The sequence below is a fragment of the Simochromis diagramma genome, unplaced genomic scaffold (genome assembly GCF_900408965.1).
Source record: "Simochromis diagramma unplaced genomic scaffold, fSimDia1.1 OVJJ01000344.1, whole genome shotgun sequence".
NCBI classification, from domain to species: domain Eukaryota; kingdom Metazoa; phylum Chordata; class Actinopteri; order Cichliformes; family Cichlidae; genus Simochromis; species Simochromis diagramma.
In genome coordinates this window covers 3528334-3550746 of record NW_024387375.1, presented here as the reverse complement: position 1 = coordinate 3550746, position 22413 = coordinate 3528334, and the positions used below count along the sequence as shown (strand labels likewise).

Genomic DNA, 22413 nt, shown 5'->3' with positions numbered 1-22413 from the left:
GATCCATCCAATGTGGGTTAGTGTCAGACCAATAGCAGTGGTTTTGTTTGTTAACTTCACCATTCACATAAAAGTTTGCCTCATCACTGAACAAAATCTTCTGTGTGAACTGAGGGTCCGGTTCCAATTTTTGTTTTGCCCATTCTGCAAATTCTGTGCGCTGATCTGGATCATCCTCGTTGAGATGCTGCAGTAGCTGGAGTTTGTAAGGGTGCCATTTGTGAGTAGCTAATATCCGCCGAAGGGATGTTTGACTAATGCCACGCTCCAGTGACATGCGGCGAGTGCTACGCTGTGGGCTCTTGCTGAATGAAGCTAGGACAGACACTGATGTTTCTTCATTAGTGACAGTTTTCTTGCGTCCATATTTTGGCAAATCCAACACTGAACCAGTTACACGAAACTTAGCAAGCAGTTTGCTATCTGTAGCATGGGAGATGGGTGGTCTTGTAGGGTGTCTTGCATTGAAATCTGCTGCAATGACCCGGTAACTGCGTTCACCAGATATCAACACAATTTCGATCCACTCCTCAAGTGTTAACCTCTTCGACATGTCAATGGCTGTGACTTGCAAATAACTCATGAAAGGATAAAGTTACATTGAAACCAAGCACACCATTGTTTTTCTTGTGACATTACCAATAAGTTTGATGTGTCACATGGCCGTCTTCCTATTGAAAAAACAAGTTGTATCCAAGATGGCCGACTTCTAAATGGCCACCATGGTCACCACCCATCTTGAGGAGTTTGCCCCCTCACATATACTAATGTGCCACAAACAGGACTTTAATCTCACCAACCATTCCCATTTTATTACGGTGTATCCATATAAATGGCCCACCCTGTACACTGTATGTACTGTATAAGACAGCATAGAGAGAATCTGGGGGATGCCCATATTGTTTCTGGGGACTTTAATAAGGTATGTTTTAAATCTGTACTCTCCAAAATCATGTGGCAATTGTCCTACCAGGGGGGATACAACACTGGACCATTTGTGTACTAACATGAAGCATGCCTACAGAGCAACACCCCTCTCTCAACCTGAGACAATCTGACCACCTCTCGCTGCTCCTCATCCCTGCCTACATCCCCCAAAGAGAACATAGTTCTCTAAGCACCCAGGTCATTAAGACATGGCCAGATGATGCTGTCCTCCAGCTACAGGACTGTTTTGATCTGACTGACTGGTCCATCATTGAACAGCAGGACATGGAGACCTTCACTAAGTCTGTCAATGGAAGATGCCTGTCATGGTCCGGGTGAGTACGGGGTTTTTCCACTCCGCTGGGCTCCACCTTCAGGCAGAGACTCCAATCAGCTTCCACACCTGGTTCCAATCAAGTCACCAGCATATAAGACCAGCATTCACAACAGACCTCTGCCAGATCTTCTGCTAACTCATGTTAGTGCTAGGCCGCCAAGCCCTTGTGAGAACCCTTAACTACTGCTTTTCTCCTCACTGTGTTTTCTTTGTCATAGGACCCACCTGGCAGTCGCGCTTCCCAACCTAGACTACTCACATCTCCGCCTGGACGCTGGTTCTGTCATCTGGTTGCTTCCTTTCCATCATCGGACTACACCTGCCTGCCTCCCTGCCAAGCCCCTCACTCCAAGCATATTCTGGATCCTCTCTGGACACTCCTCACCCGGAACCCCCTGGACACCCCCTCCTCGCATGACACTTTAAACCTGCAACGCTGACTGCGTACCTCCATCCAAGCCGCTGGCCATTTTTTCCATTCCCCGAATCCATCCGTGAAATCTAGCACCTAGTCATAGCACTCAGAGTTTCATGTTCACAGTTTGGCCTCACAGTTCTCAGTTCATAGCTTCCACAGTTCATAGCATTCATAGTTCATAGCATTCAGAGTTTCCTGCTTTGTAAGTTCACTAGGCACTGTAAATAAAGCACTGTGTTCATGCCCATTTTGCCTCCCTCTGTGTCTGCATTTGAGTCCACGCCCACAGCCTGGCCCTCTCGGCCGTAACAATGCCATCACCCTTCACAGAGCACTGGGCTTTTGGAGAACAGGAAGAGCTATATGAAGATGCTCTTCGTGGACTACAGCTCTGCATTCCACACCACAATCCCAGACATCCTTACCACCAGACTGTACCACCTTCAGAAGACTTTCTAATCAGTAGGGGTGCAACGATACACAAAATTCACGGTTCGGTTCGGTTCGATACTTTGGTGTCACGGTTCGATATTTTTTCGATACAAAAAAAATGTTCATGCCTTTTCAATTTGTCATTTATTAAAATTATAAATATATATTTTAACTCAAAAGTACAGTTTTTAAATTTAACCCTAACCCTTGTGCGTGTTTTTTATTTTGACAGCGAATGCGCACTTATGTGCAGCCCTGGTTATTTAGCTCGTCATATTGCAGCCACAGAAATTATTTTGTCCATGAAACCATAAAGCTGCACTTTCTTTTTGCCTTATAGTCTGATTTGTCATAACTTCTCCGTTTTGTGGTAAGCTTTTCTTTGGCTGTCACTTCTTCACCCTGACCTGTCTTATTTGGCTCAGCAGAACTGAAATATATATCCTGCTGCTTTTACACACGCACTCACATAAGCTCAGCAATTCTGTGCGCGATCAACCTCTCACATGTTTAAGCTTGCTGCGGGAGATTTCACTTGTCATGTTTGTGTAGTAAGCTAACGATTGATAAGACGATGTCAGAGGAATTGGTGCACAAATGATCATCACTCACAGATCAGTGCTGTCGCTCTCTATACACAGTTTGCACGATTGCAAAGTGAAAGCAAAAAAACAAGCGCAAATTCAAACGCGATTTCAATATGTCACATATTGACAGTGGCTCACCGATGCCAATGACATAATTACCCAGCTACATTTCTGAAAGAATGCAAAAGCATTGACATATATTTTTCCTTCCTACAATAGCCCGACGGGCAGGGAAGAGATAGATTTTGGTAGCCCGACTGAAAAAATCGCTAGCCCCAGGACGTCGGGCTAGCGATATTGCAAGCCCTGTATCTGATTGAGGAATCACTCATCTTTGGAAAAGAGAGTTTATTACAGAGAAATGTCTCTTTCCAAAATAAAAGCTATACTATCCGCTTCTTCTGGGCTATATTCTCAGCAGCATAAGGAGAATCATGTGCTAACAGCTGTCTAAATGACTCGGCTAAAGTTAGTAGCATGCTTGTCTTTGCACTAGGATGATGTCGGCGTAAATGTGCAGTCATATTCGTTGTGTTCCCACTAGTGCTTTCAGGTTAATCTCGTTGAAATGACCTTAACGCCACAACACGGCAAATCTCCGTTAACGAGCTACGGCCGATCGCCCCGTGCATGGGGCTAGACGGCCAACACGTTAACGAGCTAACTGCGCTAACACACTAGTTCCCACCCATGTAATTGAGCATTGCATGGCACATCCAACATACTGTTTTACTTTAGTCCATGACTCGCTTACAATCAGGGTCATACGTCACATGAAAACCAAAATAATTCCAAACGCCAGATCTGAATGAGGGTGGGGGAGGTCCATGTTGCAAGGAGAGCTTAACTTCTGTCTTGCTAGCTTGCCCTGCTCTCTTCCTTCTGACTATGCTGTCTGTGTTGAGCGCTCAGTGGATCTGCGCTCGACAGTGCAGCCTAGGCAGAGTAGTCGAACGCAGATTCACTGAGCGCTCAACACAGACAGCATCGTCAGAAGGAAAGTTGATAAAATAAATTACAAATGTTGTATTGTTCGATACATATGCGTACCGAACCGAAAGCACTGTATCGAACGGTTCAATATCGATACGAATATCGTTGCACCCCTACTAATCAGCCAGCCTCAATCAGTCTGACTCCTCGCCCACTGTCACTCAGCACCAGATCTCCATATTGCTGTATTCACAGTCCCCTACTTTATGCCCTGTACACATTTGACTGTACACCAACCCACGCAGCCAGGGTCATTGTCAAGTATGCCCACAGTGGTTGGGTTCATCTCTCAGAGAGATGAGACAGCGTACAGGTCGGAGGTAGAAAATCGGTCCTGCTGGTGTTTAGAAAATAATTTGAAGCCAGATGCCCTTAAAACAAAAGAACTCATAATGGAGTTCAGGAGGCACAGACAGTCCACTCCTCTCTTATACTTATTGGAGAACGGGTGAAATCTGTCTCCATCTTCAGGTTTCTGGGCAACCACATCTCTGCTGATCTCACCTAGACCCACAACATAAACGCCCTTGTAATGATGACCCAACAGTGGTTGCACTTCCTCGGAGTCCGGAGGAAGAATAACCTAGACCAGAAGCTGCTGCTTGATTGTATATCTCCTGTTTGTTATTTATTTCTGCTGTCTTGCAATTTATATTTTATTCTTGCATATTTGGCATGGAACACACATAATTTCACTGTAAATGTACAATGACAATAAAGGGCTATTCTCTATTCTATTCTACAATAAAATTTAAAACCCTTCTCCTCATTTACAAGGGCTTGAATAATCATGCCCCATCTTATCTTAGATAACTCATACTGCTGTATCACCCCAACTGAGAATTTCAGTCTTAAACCGAAGGCTACTTGTGGTTCCTAGGATATTTCACTAGCTGGGCCCACATCCTCATTTTAGGTTTGACAGCGCTTTTAGTAAAATGGCGCACTGACAGAGGCGAGGCTGCTGGACACTGGCGCCACCAGGCCCTCTGACCACCACCAATAGGCAACAGGTGAAGTGTCTTGCCCAAGGACACGACGACCGAGACTGTCAGAGCCGGGGCTCAAACCGGCAACCTTCCGATTACAAGACGAACTGCCTGTCATTTTTCAATGATAAATGCAGAGAAACTGCCAAATCGGTGGTAGAAAAGCTTGATGCTGTGTTTGTGAATGAGGGCTAGAGAAAGATCCTGGCATCCCAGTGCCAGAAGGGTTAACAGCTGCTTTTTGCAAAAAGAAATGCAGAGAAACTGGCAACTCGGTGGCAGGAAGTTTGCTGCATTTTGCGAATGACAGATAGAGAAAGAACCTGGTATCACAATGCCAAAGTTTGCTTCTGCACTTTGCGTAAACAGGGATGGAAAATAATCAAAGCTGACATCCTATGCTTAGCAGAGATAAACGGCATGGAGGATCAGCAGAGCATGGAACTAGCGACTATTTTCCAGCTGTGCATTAAATGGTTGTGGGGTGCAGGTGCATAGTACTGAGCTTGCCCCTGCTACCTGGTGCTGATGGGTGGGTGGAGCTACAAGGTACGGAGTAGCTTTTGCTTTTGGAGCTGCAATTTTGCTTCTGCACAGAAGAAGACTTTGGACTGATATTTAGTGCGAGGTTAAAAACCTACAAAAGTTAGAATACTGGTGAACAGAAGCAGTTAAAACCGGGCTACAACCCAGTCTGAATCCTTAACGGCAGCATATTCGGAAGACCTTACAGAAGCGTAGGAATGGCATGGCTTCTGAGTCCGGTGCTGATGTCTGTCGGCTTTCGGCTAAGTCACCCGGCCTGTGGGCCAGTTTCAGAGTAACATGAGTGGAGCTGCGAGCTTTGCTGGTGAGTGATCTTCCTGAATTTCGTGGAGGTGGCCAGTGGCCGGACTTACTTCATAACTGAATTTACTGGAGAGAAGATGACTGAATAGATCAAGCTAACAAAAAATTGCTAAAAAGTTTCCCAGGATGGCAGAGGGCATTCGGTCTCTCTGAACCACTGCCGTGACATTCAGAGTGTTTGGGTTTCTTGGATCGCCTGAAGGATATCAGATAAAATTATGTTACTCTTTTAAGATAAGCTGTGTTAAAGACCTTCTTAAATGGTATTCACACGAAAACGAGAACCGACAAAAACGAACCTTGTTCGCATGAAAAAGAGAACGAACAGCTTGTAGAACTGAGGGTCATATATAGATAAGAAACAGAAGGGGCGTGTTTGGGGGAGTGGTTCCACTCCTGAAATTCAGATAATTTATCTCCAATTAAAAGTAGTATGGGAGGAACTTTAAGGCACTGTTTTTAATTTTGTTGTTCTGTTGTTTATGAATCTTTTTTGTCTTTCAAGTAGTACATGTTTTATATGTGAAAATGTTTTTTGTTAAAAAGTTTCTCTGACCCCTGGATTGCAGAAGCTAATGGAACCGGATGCTTGTTCATCTCTAGCATCATCTAAAACACTCTCTCCTTGAAAACTCTTCTGTGGAAAAAGCTCCTAGCTTGGATCTGGGGACAGACACCCTCTCTACTTTTCAGATAAGGCTCAAGGATTTCTTTTTTGACACAGCTTATAGTTAGGACTGGATCAGGGGACTCTGAATACACCCTTATGGTATAATAGACTTGGCATCTTATGATACACTAAGTGTTTCTCCTTATCTCACCCCTTTTCACTCACCATGTGTTTAGACCACTCTACATTTAATTACAAGTAGTGTTGTCAAAATTAACGTGTTAACGCAAGTTAATCTGCCATCACGGTCAAGGCAATACATTTTTTTAACGCATTTAACGCATCTATTTTTTTAATCTTTTGACAGCACTAATTATAAATTATTATTAATCTCTGGCAGCAAAAAAAGATGTGGTAGCATATTTCATCACACACCACACTCAGCTAGACTCTGGGACCTTAACCTCCCTCTGCAAGCTTCAAAACTCTGCCTGCCAAATAAACCATGCATATCCCACTAACCTTCATTTCCTCCTGGATACATTTTGTGTCCCTGCTAATTCCCATCTCCTATGTCCACAAATTACCAGCGCTAGACCACCATGCCACGAGTCTCCCCCAATTGTTTACCTTTGGAGCCTTTACCCCTTCACTTCACCACACCATGCACTTTTTCTTGTTGTTCATGATCTTAAATAAAACTTGTGTGAAACTAACTCAACCTTCTCCATATCTGGTTCTGCAGGCACAGGCCCTCTTGACAGTCATGCCCAATACAATATCCCCAATACAATATCCTCTTTGTTAGATAGCAGTGGGTTTTTAGGATCTCCTCTCTGCCTACACACCGGCTCCTCAGCATGAGAGACAGATGCCACCAACAACAGTTCGGAAATCGGAAAGGTAACAGTGGTCACCATGGTAACACTCAGTGCAGTGACCCGCAGGTTAGACGAGTGGCTCCAGCAGATACCAGGAACAATATCTGAGATCTCTGTCCAGAAGAGCACAGTCGTAGGAACAGGAAAGATACTGCGCAGGACCTACAACCTCCCAGGCCTCTCGCGAGAGGATATATAGATATAATTTGTTTTTATTTAAAAAAATGTTTTACTCTGTTAGATCAGCCACTTTGCCACATGCGCTTGTCTCCGTGAAAAAAACATAAGTACCAAAAAGCCAAGACTAGTACCAGAACAGAACGCTGGTCCATTTTATCAAGGAAATAAAGTTAAAAAAAATTCTCTTAATATATTGGTAATAGCAATAACAAGCTCTTCCTTGGAATAGGATCAAAACAAAATATAATATATTGTACTTTAAAAGATAAGTTTTTCGTGAAAAAAATTACAGTAAAAACAAAGATATCTGTTGGTGTCAAATGTCTAAAATACTTCTAAAATGCTGATCATGTACAGTTGCATTTGTGGTGTGTTAGCTTTTCGTCTAGCATTTGGTGCATTGCTGCTGATGCTGAATGGAGTCTGTCTTCCAAGTAAATTGGAATGGATCTTAACCCTTTAAGACCTACCATAGAACCAAGTCCACCAGAGCTTATGTTATATTTTTACATGCTGTAGAGCCATTTTTGGGAGCATTTCAAGTTGATATACATCAATAAAACCATTATAGCCTAAATTTTAATAATATGCATGCATTAAGTGCATAGTACTTACATAAATTGCAAAAAAGTGCAATAAACTACAAAAAAATTGAAAATCCTTTTGGTTTTTTTAACATATATTTCTAGTTAGAGAAATTTAAGAGGCTTATCCCTCAAAACTACAAAAAAAGTTGCACAAACTAGTTTCCCACCACAGGAAATTTATTTTAAGTGTCTTATTTTTGAAATACACCAATTTTCATATACTGCAGGGAAAACGAAAATATTATAATGCAAATTTGCAAAATAACAGCATATGCATCAAAATAAACTATTTACAGCAGTGCAATATGAATCCTAAGCATCCCAGAAACGGCACAGTGCTACCGGGATTTAAAAATAGTTACGCAAAATGGAGCGTGCCCGCTCCGACCGGCTTTAAAGGGTTAAACCACACTTCCAAGACAGTGGTAAATCTATGACAACTTTTAAATTAGGGGTCCATGCTGTAAATTTCCATTAGCATTTCATGTCAACTTTAATTTAATATCAGAGTGATGACAGATCTTAACACATCAATGAATCACAGATGTGAATGTGGAATAGATTATTGTAACTTGTGGAATAGAGCTCTAAGACTTCTGTATAGAAATATGATATCTGAAAAATATTGTTTAGTTTATATTTATTTCGAATGCATTGTTTTTTGCACTGTTGCTTCATATTTTGCTTCATGTGTAATGTGTATATCCTTGTTTTACATATATAATAACCTACATTTAAATGCAAATTTGGGCATGATTCGCCTTTTGCCGGACCTGTACATCTACTGGGAATATACTGCCACTATTCGATAACTTCTTATGCTGCACCAAAAGGTATAAATACTAGCTTAAGTATTTCATCTTCATTGCAGTACTCTCATTCCACTAAATGGTTTAGCTCAAGAAATGACATCAACACAGAGATGGCCAGAGCAGGGATGGGCATTTCTGCAACTGTTGTTGGTGGCATCTGTCTCTCATGCTGAGGAGCCAGTGTGCAGACAGAGAGGAGATCCTGAGAACCCACTGCTATCTAAGAATGGGGATATTATACTGGGGGGGATGTTCTCTTTTCACACAAGCTGGAAAGACAGAAAGGATTCCTACATGAACCAACCTCTGCCACTACAATGTATCAGGTAAATGACACACTACAAATCAATTTACATTTAAAGAATCTTTTGGGAATCATTACAGACAAAAAGGTATTTTCATTTGTTTTAGTTACTTAATTTCCTTTCATTAAATGCTTTAATTTTAAATGCTTTTGCTTTGTATATCAAGATTTACCCATGACTATTTGTGTCTGTTTTAAGGAATATGATGCAATGCAAATAATTGTGTCAATTAAGTTTAAATTTCAGAGATTTGCAGTTTGCCCAGGCTATGGTTTTTGCAATTGAGGAGGTTAATAACAGTACAGACCTACTGCCAGGAATCTCTCTGGGTTATAAAATATATGATAATTGTGGATCTGTTGCCAGAAGCGCAGGAGTTACACTAGCTTTGGCTAATGGTAATGAAATTGTGTCCATACCCTCCAAGACATCATGTACCAGACCTGCATATGTGCAGGCCATAATAGGAGCGACCTCTTCTCCTACAGCCATTGCAGTTGCTGCTGTCATTGGACCTTTTTTTGTACCCGTGGTTGGTATTTTATATATAATTTTATATTTTATATATAATTTTCATCTCTTGATATTTTTTAAAAATGTTTTATTCTCTTAGATTAGCTGTTTTTGTTTATTTGTACGAGTACTAGTATTTTCATATTTTTACAATCGAGTTTTGCAGTAAATTTGAATGTTTTATTTTTAACAGCTTTATCTTTTCTCATTCTCTGACTTTCACATGTATATGTTTTTCATTTTTAATTCTAGATCAGCCACTTTGCCACATGTGCTTGTCTTAGTGACAAAACCAAGTACCCATCCTTCCTCAGAACAATACCCAGTGACTACTACCAGAGCAGAGCCCTGGCCCATTTGGTCAAGTATTTTGGATGGACTTGGGTTGGAGCTATCAGATCTAATAATGATTATGGAAATAATGGCATGGCCACATTCACAGAAACTGCACAGCAGCTGGGCATCTGTCTGGAGTATTCTGTATCTTTTTTTAGAACAGATCCATCTGACAAAATACAAAAGATAATTGGCATTATAAAGGCTTCAACCTCCAGGGTGATTGTTGCATTCCTTTCCCGTGCAGATTTGAATGTGCTTCTACATGAGTTCTTGTACCATAACTTGTCTGGGTATCAGTGGATAGGCAGTGAGTCTTGGATATTTGATTCACAAACAGCAGAAATGGACATACATCACATACTAGATGGTTCCATAGGCCTTTCTATTCCAAAAGCACATGTCACTGGACTGAGAGAGTTCATACTGGATGAGAAGCCACTGAATTCTTCAAATAATGGGCTGTTTACTGAGTTCTGGGAGGCATTATTTAACTGTAAATTTAGGCAGTCAATGTCATCAGCAGACACTCAAAGAGAGTGTACTGGACAAGAAGATGTGACTGGAGTTCAAAATAGCTTCATTGACATGTCTCTCATGCCTATCTTTAACAATGTCTACAAAGGAGTGTATGCAGTGGCCCATGCACTTCACAATATCCTCAGTTGTAATAAAACATGTAACAAAACTGTGCAGCTAGATCCATTCATGGTGAGCTTTTTAGTAGCTTGAAATACAGTTTTCACATTAAGTTAAATTATTACGAAGACTTTTAATAAAAAATGATTCTTAAAATTTTTTAAGCAAGAGGTGTGCAAAATCTTTATCATATAATGAATTAAGCTATGTCATATTCCTTAGATTTTACAACAGATACGAAAGAGTCACTTCACAACAAAGGAAGGAGATGAGGTTTACTTTAATGAGAATGGAGATCCAGCAGCAAAGTATGAAATTATAAACTGGCAGCCAAGAGAAAATGGTATTGTAGAGTTTGTCACAGTTGGTCTTTATAATCCATCATTAGTTCAAGAAAAACAGCTAAATCTGCAAAACCAGTCTTTAATTTGGGCAAGAAACTCAAAGCAGGTAAAATTCCTTTTTTATGTTTTATGTTTTCATTTCTTTTTTTTTTTAATTTTAGAAATATACACTTAATTTTTTTCACAGTATTTTGGTTTTGATGCTTCAAAATGAGTAAATTGTTTGACAGAAGATCATAGACAATTTCTTTTTTGTCTAATTCCTTATACAATTAAATGATCATACAGGTGCCTGTGTCAGTTTGCAATGAAAAATGTCCGCCAGGAACACACAAGGTTCTCCAGAAAGGAAGGCCTGTTTGCTGCTATGATTGTATAAGATGTGCAGAAGGAGAGATCAGCAACATTACAGGTGTGGTGATATTTAATTTCAATCTTTGCACAAACCAGCACACGCATACCTTATACATTTGGCACCACTTTTGTTGGATTTGAAGAAGGTGGGTGGGCGGGTGGGGCAACTTCACTCACTCCTTTCTGATTCTGTGCACTCTGGAAAATATTTAGAATTGTATGCAAATTACTCTAAAATGTAAAGGAAAGTATGCCACAATCACAAATATTGATGGACACTCTAGATGTCACATCTGTCAATCCTCACTTGATCACAAAACAGAATGCAAGTGTTATTCGCTCAATAAACATGTTGTAAAGCATCAGTAGGATATTGCATGGATGTTGTAGATGCAAACACAGGCATATGGAATTGTACTGAGTGTAACTACTTGTAACATCTGCTTCAATATTCATTTCCAGATTCTGTCACCTGTTTGAGATGTCTACCTGAGTTTTGGTCAAATGAAAGAAGAGCTTCCTGTATCAAGAAGGAAGCAGTGTTTCTGTCATATGAAGAAATTATGGGAGCACTGCTCACTGCAGCATCTGTATTTGGGGCATACATGACAATCGGTGTGATACTCATTTACTTCAAATACAGGAAAACTCCTATTGTCAGGGCAAACAACTCTGAACTGAGCTTCCTGCTGCTCTTCTCCTTAATTCTGTGCTTCCTGTGTTCTCTGACCTTCATCGGTCAGCCCTCTGATTGGTCCTGCATGTTCCGCCATGTAGCATTTGGCATCACCTTTGTCCTCTGTATCTCTTGTCTTCTGGGAAAAACAATGGTTGTTTTAATGGCCTTCAGAGCTACACGTCCAGGTAGTAGTGTTCAGAAATGGTTTGGGCAGACACAGCAGAGACTCTGTGTTACAGCATTCACTCTTATACAAGTTGTCATTTGTATCACCTGGTTAACAACTTCTCCTCCTTTTCCATTTAAGAATTTTAAGGAGATCAAAGACAAGATCACTCTGGAATGTGCTCTAGGCTCAGCTATAGGCTTTTGGGCTGTGCTTGGTTATATAGGACTTCTGGCTATTTTATGTTTTATTTTTGCATTTTTAGCTCGAAAACTACCCGATAATTTCAATGAGGCCAAGTTTATCACTTTCAGCATGCTGATATTCTGTGCAGTATGGATTACATTTGTCCCAGCATATGTCAGCTCCCCTGGAAAGTTCAGTGTTGCTGTAGAAATATTTGCTATACTTGCATCAAGTTTTGGACTGCTAATTTGCATCTTCATACCCAAATGTTATATAATCTTACTGAAACCAGAAAAGAATACAAAAAAACATATCATGGGGAAGAAGGCACCATAGTCACTTTGAAAACTGTATGTAGGAAAATGGGATTTTACTTACTTACCAAAAAAAAAAAAAAGACACACAGTAATAATTATATGTATGGCTCAATAACCTTTAGCCTTGAGTCACTTGGTATGGTTTCTTGATTATCTCAAAAGTTAGAAGTCCTTTTATTTATATTTACTTGACTTGGTTCTGCAGATAAATTCAGAAAACATATGTAACCTGCTCAATTCTTCCTTCTTTGGCTGCCATTTAGAGCCATAGTTGAATTCTACTATTAAGTGCAATGCAACTTGATTAGTATGTTTTGCTTTGTTCACTTATATTGTTTCTGCATGATTCCTAGAGAGCAGCTACACTCATGAGATACATGGCAAATGAAATGAGGAAAATTAACCCTCTCTTGACTTTTTTTATTAACTGGAAAAAGCAATACCAGCCAAACTTTTATTTGGTATTGGATCAGAAAAAAGTGGTATATGGTAGTTTACATTTTGACAACTTACCATTGACATCTCCTTACTAAACCATTGTAAACTCAAATTACTGTAAACAAAATAAAAATAAAATGTATTGGTGTTAATGTCTGAAATATATCTAAACTTCTAAACATTTAGTGTTACTTCAGTTTTTATTCTATTTTTCTATGTTAGTGCCTCATTTAGACATATCATTGCTGCTGTTGCTGAACAAGAAAAAATATAATTTTACCGGTACCAGAATTCTTTTTTTTTTCCATTCTCACATACTTTCTTCTATTAGATACACATGTTTGTTTGTTTTTTTGGTAGCAAAGAGGAACAAGAGGTAAGTGACTCAAAAAAAGTGAATGGTAGCGTAGAATTTAACAAATGTTTCTTTAGACTTCAAGTATACTAAATATACTAATCAATATACCAATCAATTGTCATATAGCTAACCACATCTGTATTATCATCTCCAACACCCTGGAGGCCACCCTGGAGAGTTTAGATGCTCTCGAAGATTTCATTGATCGGTGCTTCCAGGACATAGTGATGAAGAAGGCCCAGATTGCATCTACCTCGGCCAAAATTGAGACGCCGTCATCAAAAACATGTCGCCTGGCACAACATTGCCTGCCAGCAATGACATTGCAGACATCCTGGAGTCAATCGACAAGCGATTGTTCAGTTTTAATGCGAGGCTGTCCCTGGTGGAGATTTTACACTGGGAATTTAAATTTCTGGGAGAATCCCTGGAGTTCAGCCAGGAGCAGGTGGAAACACTTGCTGCTGAAAATGCCACGCTATGGGAGTTGGTCAAATCATTTACTGCAAATGTGACTCAGCTAAACATACAGGGAGTGCAGAATTATTAGGCAAGTTGTATTTTTGAGAAATAATTTTATTATTGAACAACAACCATGTTCTCAATGAACCCAAAAAACTCCTTTATATCAAAGCTGAATGTTTTTGGAAGTAGTTTTTAGTTTGTTTTTAGTTTTAGCTATTTTAGGGGGATATCTGTGTGTGCAGGTGACTATTACTGTGCATAATTATTAGGCAACTTAACAAAAAACAAATATATACCCATTTCAATTATTTATTTTTACCAGTGAAACCAATATAACATCTCCACATTCACAAATATACATTTCTGACATTCAAAAACAAAACAAAAACAAATCAGCGCCCAATATAGCCACCTTTCTTTGCAAGGACACTCAAAAGCCTGCCATCCATGGATTCTGTCAGTGTTTTGATCTGTTCACCATCAACATTGCGTGCAGCAGCATGTTGATGGTGAACCACAGCCTCCCAGACACTGTTCAGAGAGGTGTACTGTTTTCCCTCCTTGTAAATCTCACATTTGATGATGGACCACAGGTTCTCAATGGGGTTCAGATCAGGTGAACAAGGTGGCCATGTCATTAGTTTTTCTTCTTTTATACCCTTTCTTGCCAGCCACGCTGTGGAGTACTTGGACGCGTGTGATGGAGCATTGTCCTGCATGAAAATCATGTTTTTCTTGAAGGATGCAGACTTCTTCCTGTACCACTGCTTGAAGAAGGTGTCTTCCAGAAACTGGCAGTAGGACTGGGAGTTGAGCTTGACTCCATCCTCAACCCGAAAAGGCCCCACAAGCTCATCTTTGATGATACCAGCCCAAACCAGTACTCCACCTCCACCTTGCTGGCGTCTGAGTCAGACTGGAGCTCTCTGCCCTTTACCAATCCAGCCACGGGCCCATCCATCTGGCCCATCAAGACTCACTCTCATTTCATCAGTCCATAAACCTTAGAAAAACCAGTCTTGAGATATTTCTTGGCCCAGTCTTGACGTTTCAGCTTGTGTGTCTTGTTCAGTGGTGGTCGTCTTTCAGCCTTTCTTACCTTGGCCATGTCTCTGAGTATTGCACACCTTGTGCTTTTGGGCACTCCAGTGATGTTGCAGCTCTGAAATATGGCCAAACTGGTGGCAAGTGGCATCTTGGCAGCTGCACGCTTGACTTTTCTCAGTTCATGGGCAGTTATTTTGCGCCTTGGTTTTTCCACACGCTTCTTGCGACCCTGTTGACTATTTTGAATGAAACGCTTGATTGTTCGATGATCACGCTTCAGAAGCTTTGCAATTTTGAGACTGCTGCATCCCTCTGCAAGATATCTCACTATTTTTGACTTTTCTGAGCCTGTCAAGTCCTTCTTTTGACCCATTTTGCCAAAGGAAAGGAAGTTGCCTAATAATTATGGACACCTGATATAGGGTGTTGATGTCATTAGACCACACCCCTTCTCATTACAGAGATGCACATCACCTAATATGCTTAATTGGTAGTAGGCTTTCGAGCCTATACAGCTTGGAGTAAGACAAAATGCATGAAGAGGATGATGTGGACAAAATACTCATTTGCCTAATAATTCTGCACTCCCTGTATAACCATGCTGGCTGCTACCGCAGTCAGACTTGAGCTGGTGTCTCTATGAGCTCGGTCTCCCTTTTCCGGAAAATGTAAAATTAAAGATCATTATTTGAGTTAGACCATTTTGAGCTTGAGTCTTTCTTCGCCACCAAAAGAATGCAAAGAACTGAATTTAATAAGGGTCTACACTGTATATAGTGAAGTCTGCAAGTTTTCTAACAGCAAAATTTGTTTTGTGCCCAAGTCATTTTGCAGAGCATTAGAATGAAAATTATTGGCCATGTTTGCATAGCCGTTTTTAAAAATATGCTTTCATGACATTATTGTATGTTGGGTGGTGGTCAAGGCTATCCAGACTGACAAGTGGGACATTGAATGTCACCTCTCTGGTGGGGAGGGAGCCTGAGATTGTCTAAATTGGAGTCTGTTCTATACCAAATCCAGAAAAAAATGTTTTAAGAAAGCAATTAAGTTCGTGTTCCAAAAAATATGATTGTTTGCTTGCAGGACAACAGGAGAGATGAGTCCTCCGTCACAGATGGTGTGGTAAGTGAAGATGGTCGCCTGCAGGTTCAAGCTCATTGCATCTCCAACCCACATCCACTGCCACTGTACTTAAGGGAAGTTAAAGACTTTCTTCTGCACTTACATTTGGATCACCTCGACCCATGATAGTAATTCAGGCAGTAATGCCTGGACTGGAAACAAGCCATCCTTAAAATATTACAACATTCCAGCTCATGTGTTGGAATGAAAAACAAATGTGTTGTTTAAATTAGAGACTGCACTTGTGACAGAACAACAAATATATTTTATTTTGATTATATAAGTAATGTAAGTACAAAACAAACTTGAGGAAGGCCAAACTTAGTTTCAGAATAATTACATCTGAGACTTTGTTTCATTGTAAGATTATAACAGTGATGGCAATATAATTGTTTGTTGTTCAAGAGAACAGTGTCCAGTATGTTGGCTGTTATACTTTGTTGCGTTTAAAAATAAAAGTTGGGCTGATTTTTAACATCATTACAAAAGGTGTTGTTAATTATTTTTAATCATATTCAGGTTACTACAAATTGTTTTTTCATTTAGTTGAACTTGAAATGTTTGTCAGTAGGTAAACAATTAGTATTGTAAAGTCAGAAATATCAAGTTATTCTTAATATTGCATACTTACAATGAATAAGTTGTCCTAACAATCATCTTAAGTAAGCTTTACTTGGGTTTTTTTGAGGTAACAAGTTTGCATTTTTTTTTTGAGTCCTGGAAACTAAATAGGTTTTTACTCTGTACTCAAAGTAAATAAGTTGCCTTAACTTAGTCATCTTAAGTAAATATTACTCAATTTTTTTGAGGCAACAAGTTTGCATAGTTTTTTGAGTTCTGGGAACTAATGAGGCTGTACAGTATACTCAAAATGGGTAAGTTGCCCTAGCTTAATCATCTTAAGTAAAACTTTACTCAATTTTTTGAGGCAACGAGTTTGCATAGTTGTTTATTTTTTTAGTTCTGTGAACTAATTAGATTTTGCAGTGAACGCCGACCACAGCATTCTGCAGCACCATGCAACACCCTCTGAGTGTTGCTGTAGAAGTTGCTCAGGCGTTCATCCTATAGCAAGATAATAACCCAAAACATAAGTCCAATCTATGCCAGAACTACCTCAGGAAAAAAGAAAAAGATGGTAAGCTTGAAAACATCGAGTGCCAAGCACAGTCTCCAGACTTAAACCCAGTCGAGCTGGTTTGGGATGAACTGGACAGAAGAGTGAAAACAAACCAACCTACAAGTGCCCCACATTTATGGGAACTTCTCCAACAGATATGGGAATAACATTCTGAGGAATATTTGATTTCTTTGATTTCTAAAACGTTTGAACAGTAGTGCACGTATGTGAAAGAAGAAGCTATGTATGTAAAAGTGAAAGAATGAATTTGGACTTGGAATACTCCTCCTAAAATTAGTTTGCCCAGTGTATTTGACTGACTTTCAGTAATGTGCAGTCTGACTACTTAAATGATTATATCAGACTGGTATTAGATTGATGATAGTTTCAAATATTACTTCTTCAATGCGAATATAGACATGAGTAGGTGACTGTGACTTGTTGTGTAAATCTCTAAGAGTAGCCCAAAAGTACTTTATAAAATAAAGTAAATAATGTTTCCAATGCATCCACTTGTTTAATAACATATTGACTTACCAAGAAAGTAAATATATGACCTTTATTGCCATATAAGAAGAGATCATTGCACATTTCACATTAGAAAAATTATTTTTAGTGGATATGTATTTGTAAGGAGTTCTATTTGAATTGTTACTTTAAATTTAAATGGGCATATGTGTGTATAGCATTATTTTACATACATGAAACTACATTAAATTGCAAATTTGGGCATGTCTCTACTTTTGACTAACCATGTAGGTCTACGGAGAATAAACTGTCACTATAGTATTATTTCTTATGTTGCACTGAAAGGTATAAATACCAGTATAACTCTTTCATTTTCATCAAGGTACTTTTAATGCCGCTAAGTGGTTTAGCTCAAGAAATGACATCAACACAGAGATGGCCAGAGCAGGGATGGGCATTTTTGCAACTGTTAATGGTGGCATCTGTCTCTCATGCTGAGGAGCCAGTGTGCAGACAGAGAGGAGATCCTGAGAACCCACTGCTATCTAAGAATGGGGATATTATACTGGGGGGGATGTTCTCTTTTCACACAAGCTGGAAAGACAGAAAGGATACCTACATGAACCAACCTCTGCCACTACAATGTATCAGGTAAATGACACAATGCAAATCAATTTGCATTTAAGGAATATTTTGGGAATCATTAAAGATACAAATGAGGAGTAAAGGGTATTTTGATTTTCTTAGTTATTTAAATTCCTTTCATTAAATGTTTTAATTTGAAATGATTTGTTTTAAATTTCAAGATTTATTCATGATTATTTGTGTCTGTTTTAAGGAACATGATGCAATGCAAATTTTTAAAAATTGTGTCAATTAAGTTTAAATTTCAGAGATTTGCAGTTTGCCCAGGCTATGCTTTTTGCCATTGAGGAGATTAATAACAGTACAAACATACTGCCAGGAATCTCTCTGGGTTATAAAATCTATGATGATTGCGGATCTGTTGCCAGAAGCATTGGAGTTACATTGGCTTTGGCTAATGGTAGTGAAATTGTGTTTGCACCCTCCAAGACAACGTGCACTAGACCTGCATATGTGCAGGCCATAATAGGAGCAACATCTTCTTCTACAACCATAGCAGTAGCTACTGTTATTGGACCTTTTTTTGTACCAGTGGTTGGTATTATAATCTTTTTTTTTTCTATTTTTGAATACTTATTAAACCATATTTTACTCTATTAGATCTGTTGCTTTACCTGTCACATTTTATGTAACAGTACTGAGCAGAACTGTTATTTTCATATTTTTACAGTATGTTTGAATGTTTTATTTCTAACAGCTACAGCTTTTCTCATTCTTTGTCTTTTACATATATACATTTTTCATTTTTCATTCTAGATCAGCCACTTTGCCACATGTGCTTGTCTCAGTGACAAAACCAAGTACCCATCCTTCCTCAGAACAATACCCAGTGACTACTACCAGAGCAGAGCCCTGGCCCATTTGGTCAAGCATTTTGGATGGACTTGGGTTGGAGCTATTAGAACTAATAATGATTATGGAAATAATGGCATGGCCACATTTACAGAAACTGCACAGCAGCTGGGCATCTGTCTGGAGTATTCTGTATCTTTTTTTAGGACAGATCCCTATGCCAAAATACAAAGGATACTTGACATTATAAAGGCTTCAACCTCCAGGGTGATTGTTGCATTCCTTGCCCGTGCAGATTTGAATGTGCTTCTACATGAGTTTTCATACCATAACTTGTCTGGGTACCAGTGGGTAGGCAGTGAGTCTTGGATATTTGATTCACAAACTGCAGCACTGGACATACATCACATACTGGATGGTGCCATAGGCCTTTCTATTCCCAAAGCACATGTCAGTGGCCTGAGAGAGTTCATACTGGCTGAGAAGCCACTGAATTCGTCTAATAATGAACTGTTTACCGAGTTCTGGGAGACATTATTTAGTTGTAAGTTTAAGGAGTCATCAGCAGACATTCAGAGAGAGTGTACCGGACATGAAGACATGACTGGAGTTCAAAATAGCTTCATTGATATGTCTCTCATGCCTATCTTTAACAACATCTATAAAGCAGTGTATGCAGTGGCCCATGCATTTCACAATATCTTGAGCTGTAATAATACATGTAATAAAAATCTGCAGCTAGATCCATTCATGGTGAGCTTTTTACAAGCTTAAATTACAGTTTTCACATTAAGTTGAATTATTAAGAAGATTTTTAATTCAAAATTGATTCTTGGGTATTTTTCAATCAGTAGGTGTGCAAAAATTGTCATGCAATGAACTGAGTCATAACATATTTCTTAGGTTCTGCAACACATACGAAAGATCTATTTCACAACTAAGGAAGGAGATGAGGTTTACTTTAATGAGAATGGAGATCCAGCAGCAAAGTATGATATTATAAACTGGCAGCAAAAAGAAAACGGCATTGTGGAGTTTGTAACAGTTGGTCTTTATGATACATCATTAGTTCCAGAAAAACAGCTAAATCTGCAAAGCAAGTCTTTAATTTGGGCAAGAAAAACAAAGCAGGTAAGCTACCATACAATTTTGTTTTTATGTCTTTGTTCCTTTGTTCAATTTATACCTAATTAGTTTCACATTGTTTGGTTTTAATGCTTCAAAATGAATAAACTGTTTGATACAGAAGATCATTGGGAGATCTTTTTTGTCAAAGTCCATATGGTTAAATGTTCTTGATCATGCAGGTTCCTGTGTCAGTTTGCAGTGAGAAATGTCCCCCAGGAACACGTAAGGTTCTCCAGAAAGGAAGGCCTGTTTGCTGCTATGACTGTATAAGATGTGCAGAGGGAGAGATCAACAACATTACAGGTGTGGTGATTAGCAAAATTAAGTATTTAGGAAGGCCAAAGGAGTCGTTTCATCTCGTTACAGGACATATATGTGGTCTCTTTCAAATTTTGCATGTACCTTTTTGTCTCTGTGCACTTTGGAAAACATTTAGAATTGTATGCACATTCCTTTTAAATGTAAAGTATTCCACAATCACAAATGCTGATGGACTCTCTCGATGTCACATCTGTCAATCTTCACTTGATCACAAATCAGGATACTAGTTATTCACTCAATGAAGGTGTTGTTTTTCATCTTCTACTTGTACAGCATCAGTATGATGCACGGATGTTGTAGATGCAAATGCAGGCATATGACAATTGTACTGAGTTAGTGTAACATCTGCTTCAATATTAATTTCCAGATTCTATCACCTGTGTGAAATGTCTACCTGAGTTTTGGTCAAATGAAAGAAGAGATGCTTGTATAAAGAAGGAAGCAGTGTTTCTGTCATATGAAGAAATTATGGGAGCACTGCTCATTGCAGCATCTTTATTCGGAGCATGCATGACGATTGGTGTGATACAAATTTTCTTCAAGTACAGGAAAACTCCTATTGTCAGGGCAAACAACTCTGAACTGAGCTTCCTGCTGCTCTTCTCCTTAATTCTGTGCTTCCTGTGTTCTCTGACCTTCATTGGTCAGCCCTCTGATTGGTCCTGTATGCTCCGACATGTAGCATTTGGCATCACCTTTGTCCTCTGTATCTCTTGTCTTCTGGGAAAAACTATGGTTGTTTTAATGGCCTTCAGAGCTACACGTCCAGGTAGTAATGTTCAGAAATGGTTTGGGCAGACACAGCAGAGACTCTGTGTTACAGCATTCACTCTTATGCAAGTTATCATTTGTATCACCTGGTTAACAACTTCTCCTCCTTTTCCATTTAAGAATTTTAAGGAGATCAAAGACAAGATCACTCTGGAATGTGCTCTAGGCTCAGCTGTAGGCTTTTGGGCTGTGCTTGGTTATATAGGACTTCTGGCTATTTTATGTTTTATTTTTGCATTTTTAGCTCGAAAACTACCCGATAATTTCAATGAGGCCAAGTTTATCACTTTCAGCATGTTGATATTCTGTGCAGTATGGATTACATTTATCCCAGCATATGTCAGCTCTCCTGGAAAGTTCAGTGTTGCTGTAGAAATATTTGCTATACTTGCATCAAGTTTTGGACTGTTAATTTGCATCTTCATACCCAAATGTTATATAATCTTAATGAAGCCAGAGAAGAATACAAAAAAACGTATCATGGGGAAGAAGGCACCACAGTCACTCTGAAAACTGAATGTAGTAAAATGAGATTTTGTTTACTTACTTAATAAAATAAAGACACACAATAGTAATTATATGTATGGTTCAATAACCTTTAGCTTGCATTCACTTCTTATAGTTTCTTGATTATGTTAAACGCTAGAATTTTCAACATTTAAATTTAATTGACATGGTACTGCAGATAAATTCAGAAAGCATATGTAACCTGGTCAATTCTTCCTTATTTTTCAAGAGGCTGCTATGTATGAATTGTAGTATTAAGTGCAATGTAACTTGATTAGTTGCTTTGCCTCAAGCACTTCTGCATGATTTCTAGAAAGCCGCTACACTCATGAGATACATGGCAAATGAAATGAGGAAAGTTAACCCTTTCTTTTTGCAATACCAGCCAAACCTTTGCTTGGTATTGGAGTAGAAAAAAATGGTATATGATACTTTACATGATGACAATTTACCATTGAAATCTCCTTACTTAACCATTGTAAACACAAATTACTGTAAACAAAAGATAAACTGTGTATGACAATTCATACTATTTATTATCAGTGTGAATTGTCTGAAATATATCCAAACTCCTTATTAACTTCCATATTAGTGCCTTGTTATGACCCGTCTAGGGGCGGGGTCATAACATGAATGAAGCACCCCCCATCCCCACCCCACCGAATACCCAAGCAGCCACAAGAAATAAATATCTGTTCATTGCAATGTCATTTATTTACAACATAATGAAAAGGAAACAACAAAACGGGAGAGTCAACAACTTAGGGTGAGCCAAGGCCAAAATAAT

The 22413-nt window shown here is 39.2% G+C and overlaps 2 protein-coding genes across 2 annotated transcripts; both read left to right on the top strand.

Moving 5' to 3' along the window:
- Positions 1–7060: 7060 nt before the first annotated feature.
- Positions 7061–12562, top strand: LOC120719953 (extracellular calcium-sensing receptor-like). The gene is made up of 5 exons (XM_040009514.1): positions 7061–7206; positions 9274–9439; positions 10618–10845; positions 11028–11151; positions 11556–12562. The coding sequence occupies exons 1-5, from the start codon at positions 7061–7063 to the stop codon at positions 12458–12460; spliced, it is 1569 nt and encodes a 522-aa protein (XP_039865448.1). The 3' UTR covers positions 12461–12562.
- A 961-nt stretch (positions 12563–13523) lies between these two features.
- LOC120719952 (extracellular calcium-sensing receptor-like) lies at positions 13524–21629 on the top strand. Its single transcript, XM_040009513.1, has 5 exons — positions 13524–13723; positions 18476–18641; positions 19803–20030; positions 20207–20330; positions 20716–21629. Exons 1-5 carry the CDS (start codon positions 13524–13526, stop codon positions 21627–21629), a joined length of 1632 nt encoding a protein of 543 aa, XP_039865447.1.
- The last annotated feature ends 784 nt before the right edge of the window (positions 21630–22413 follow it).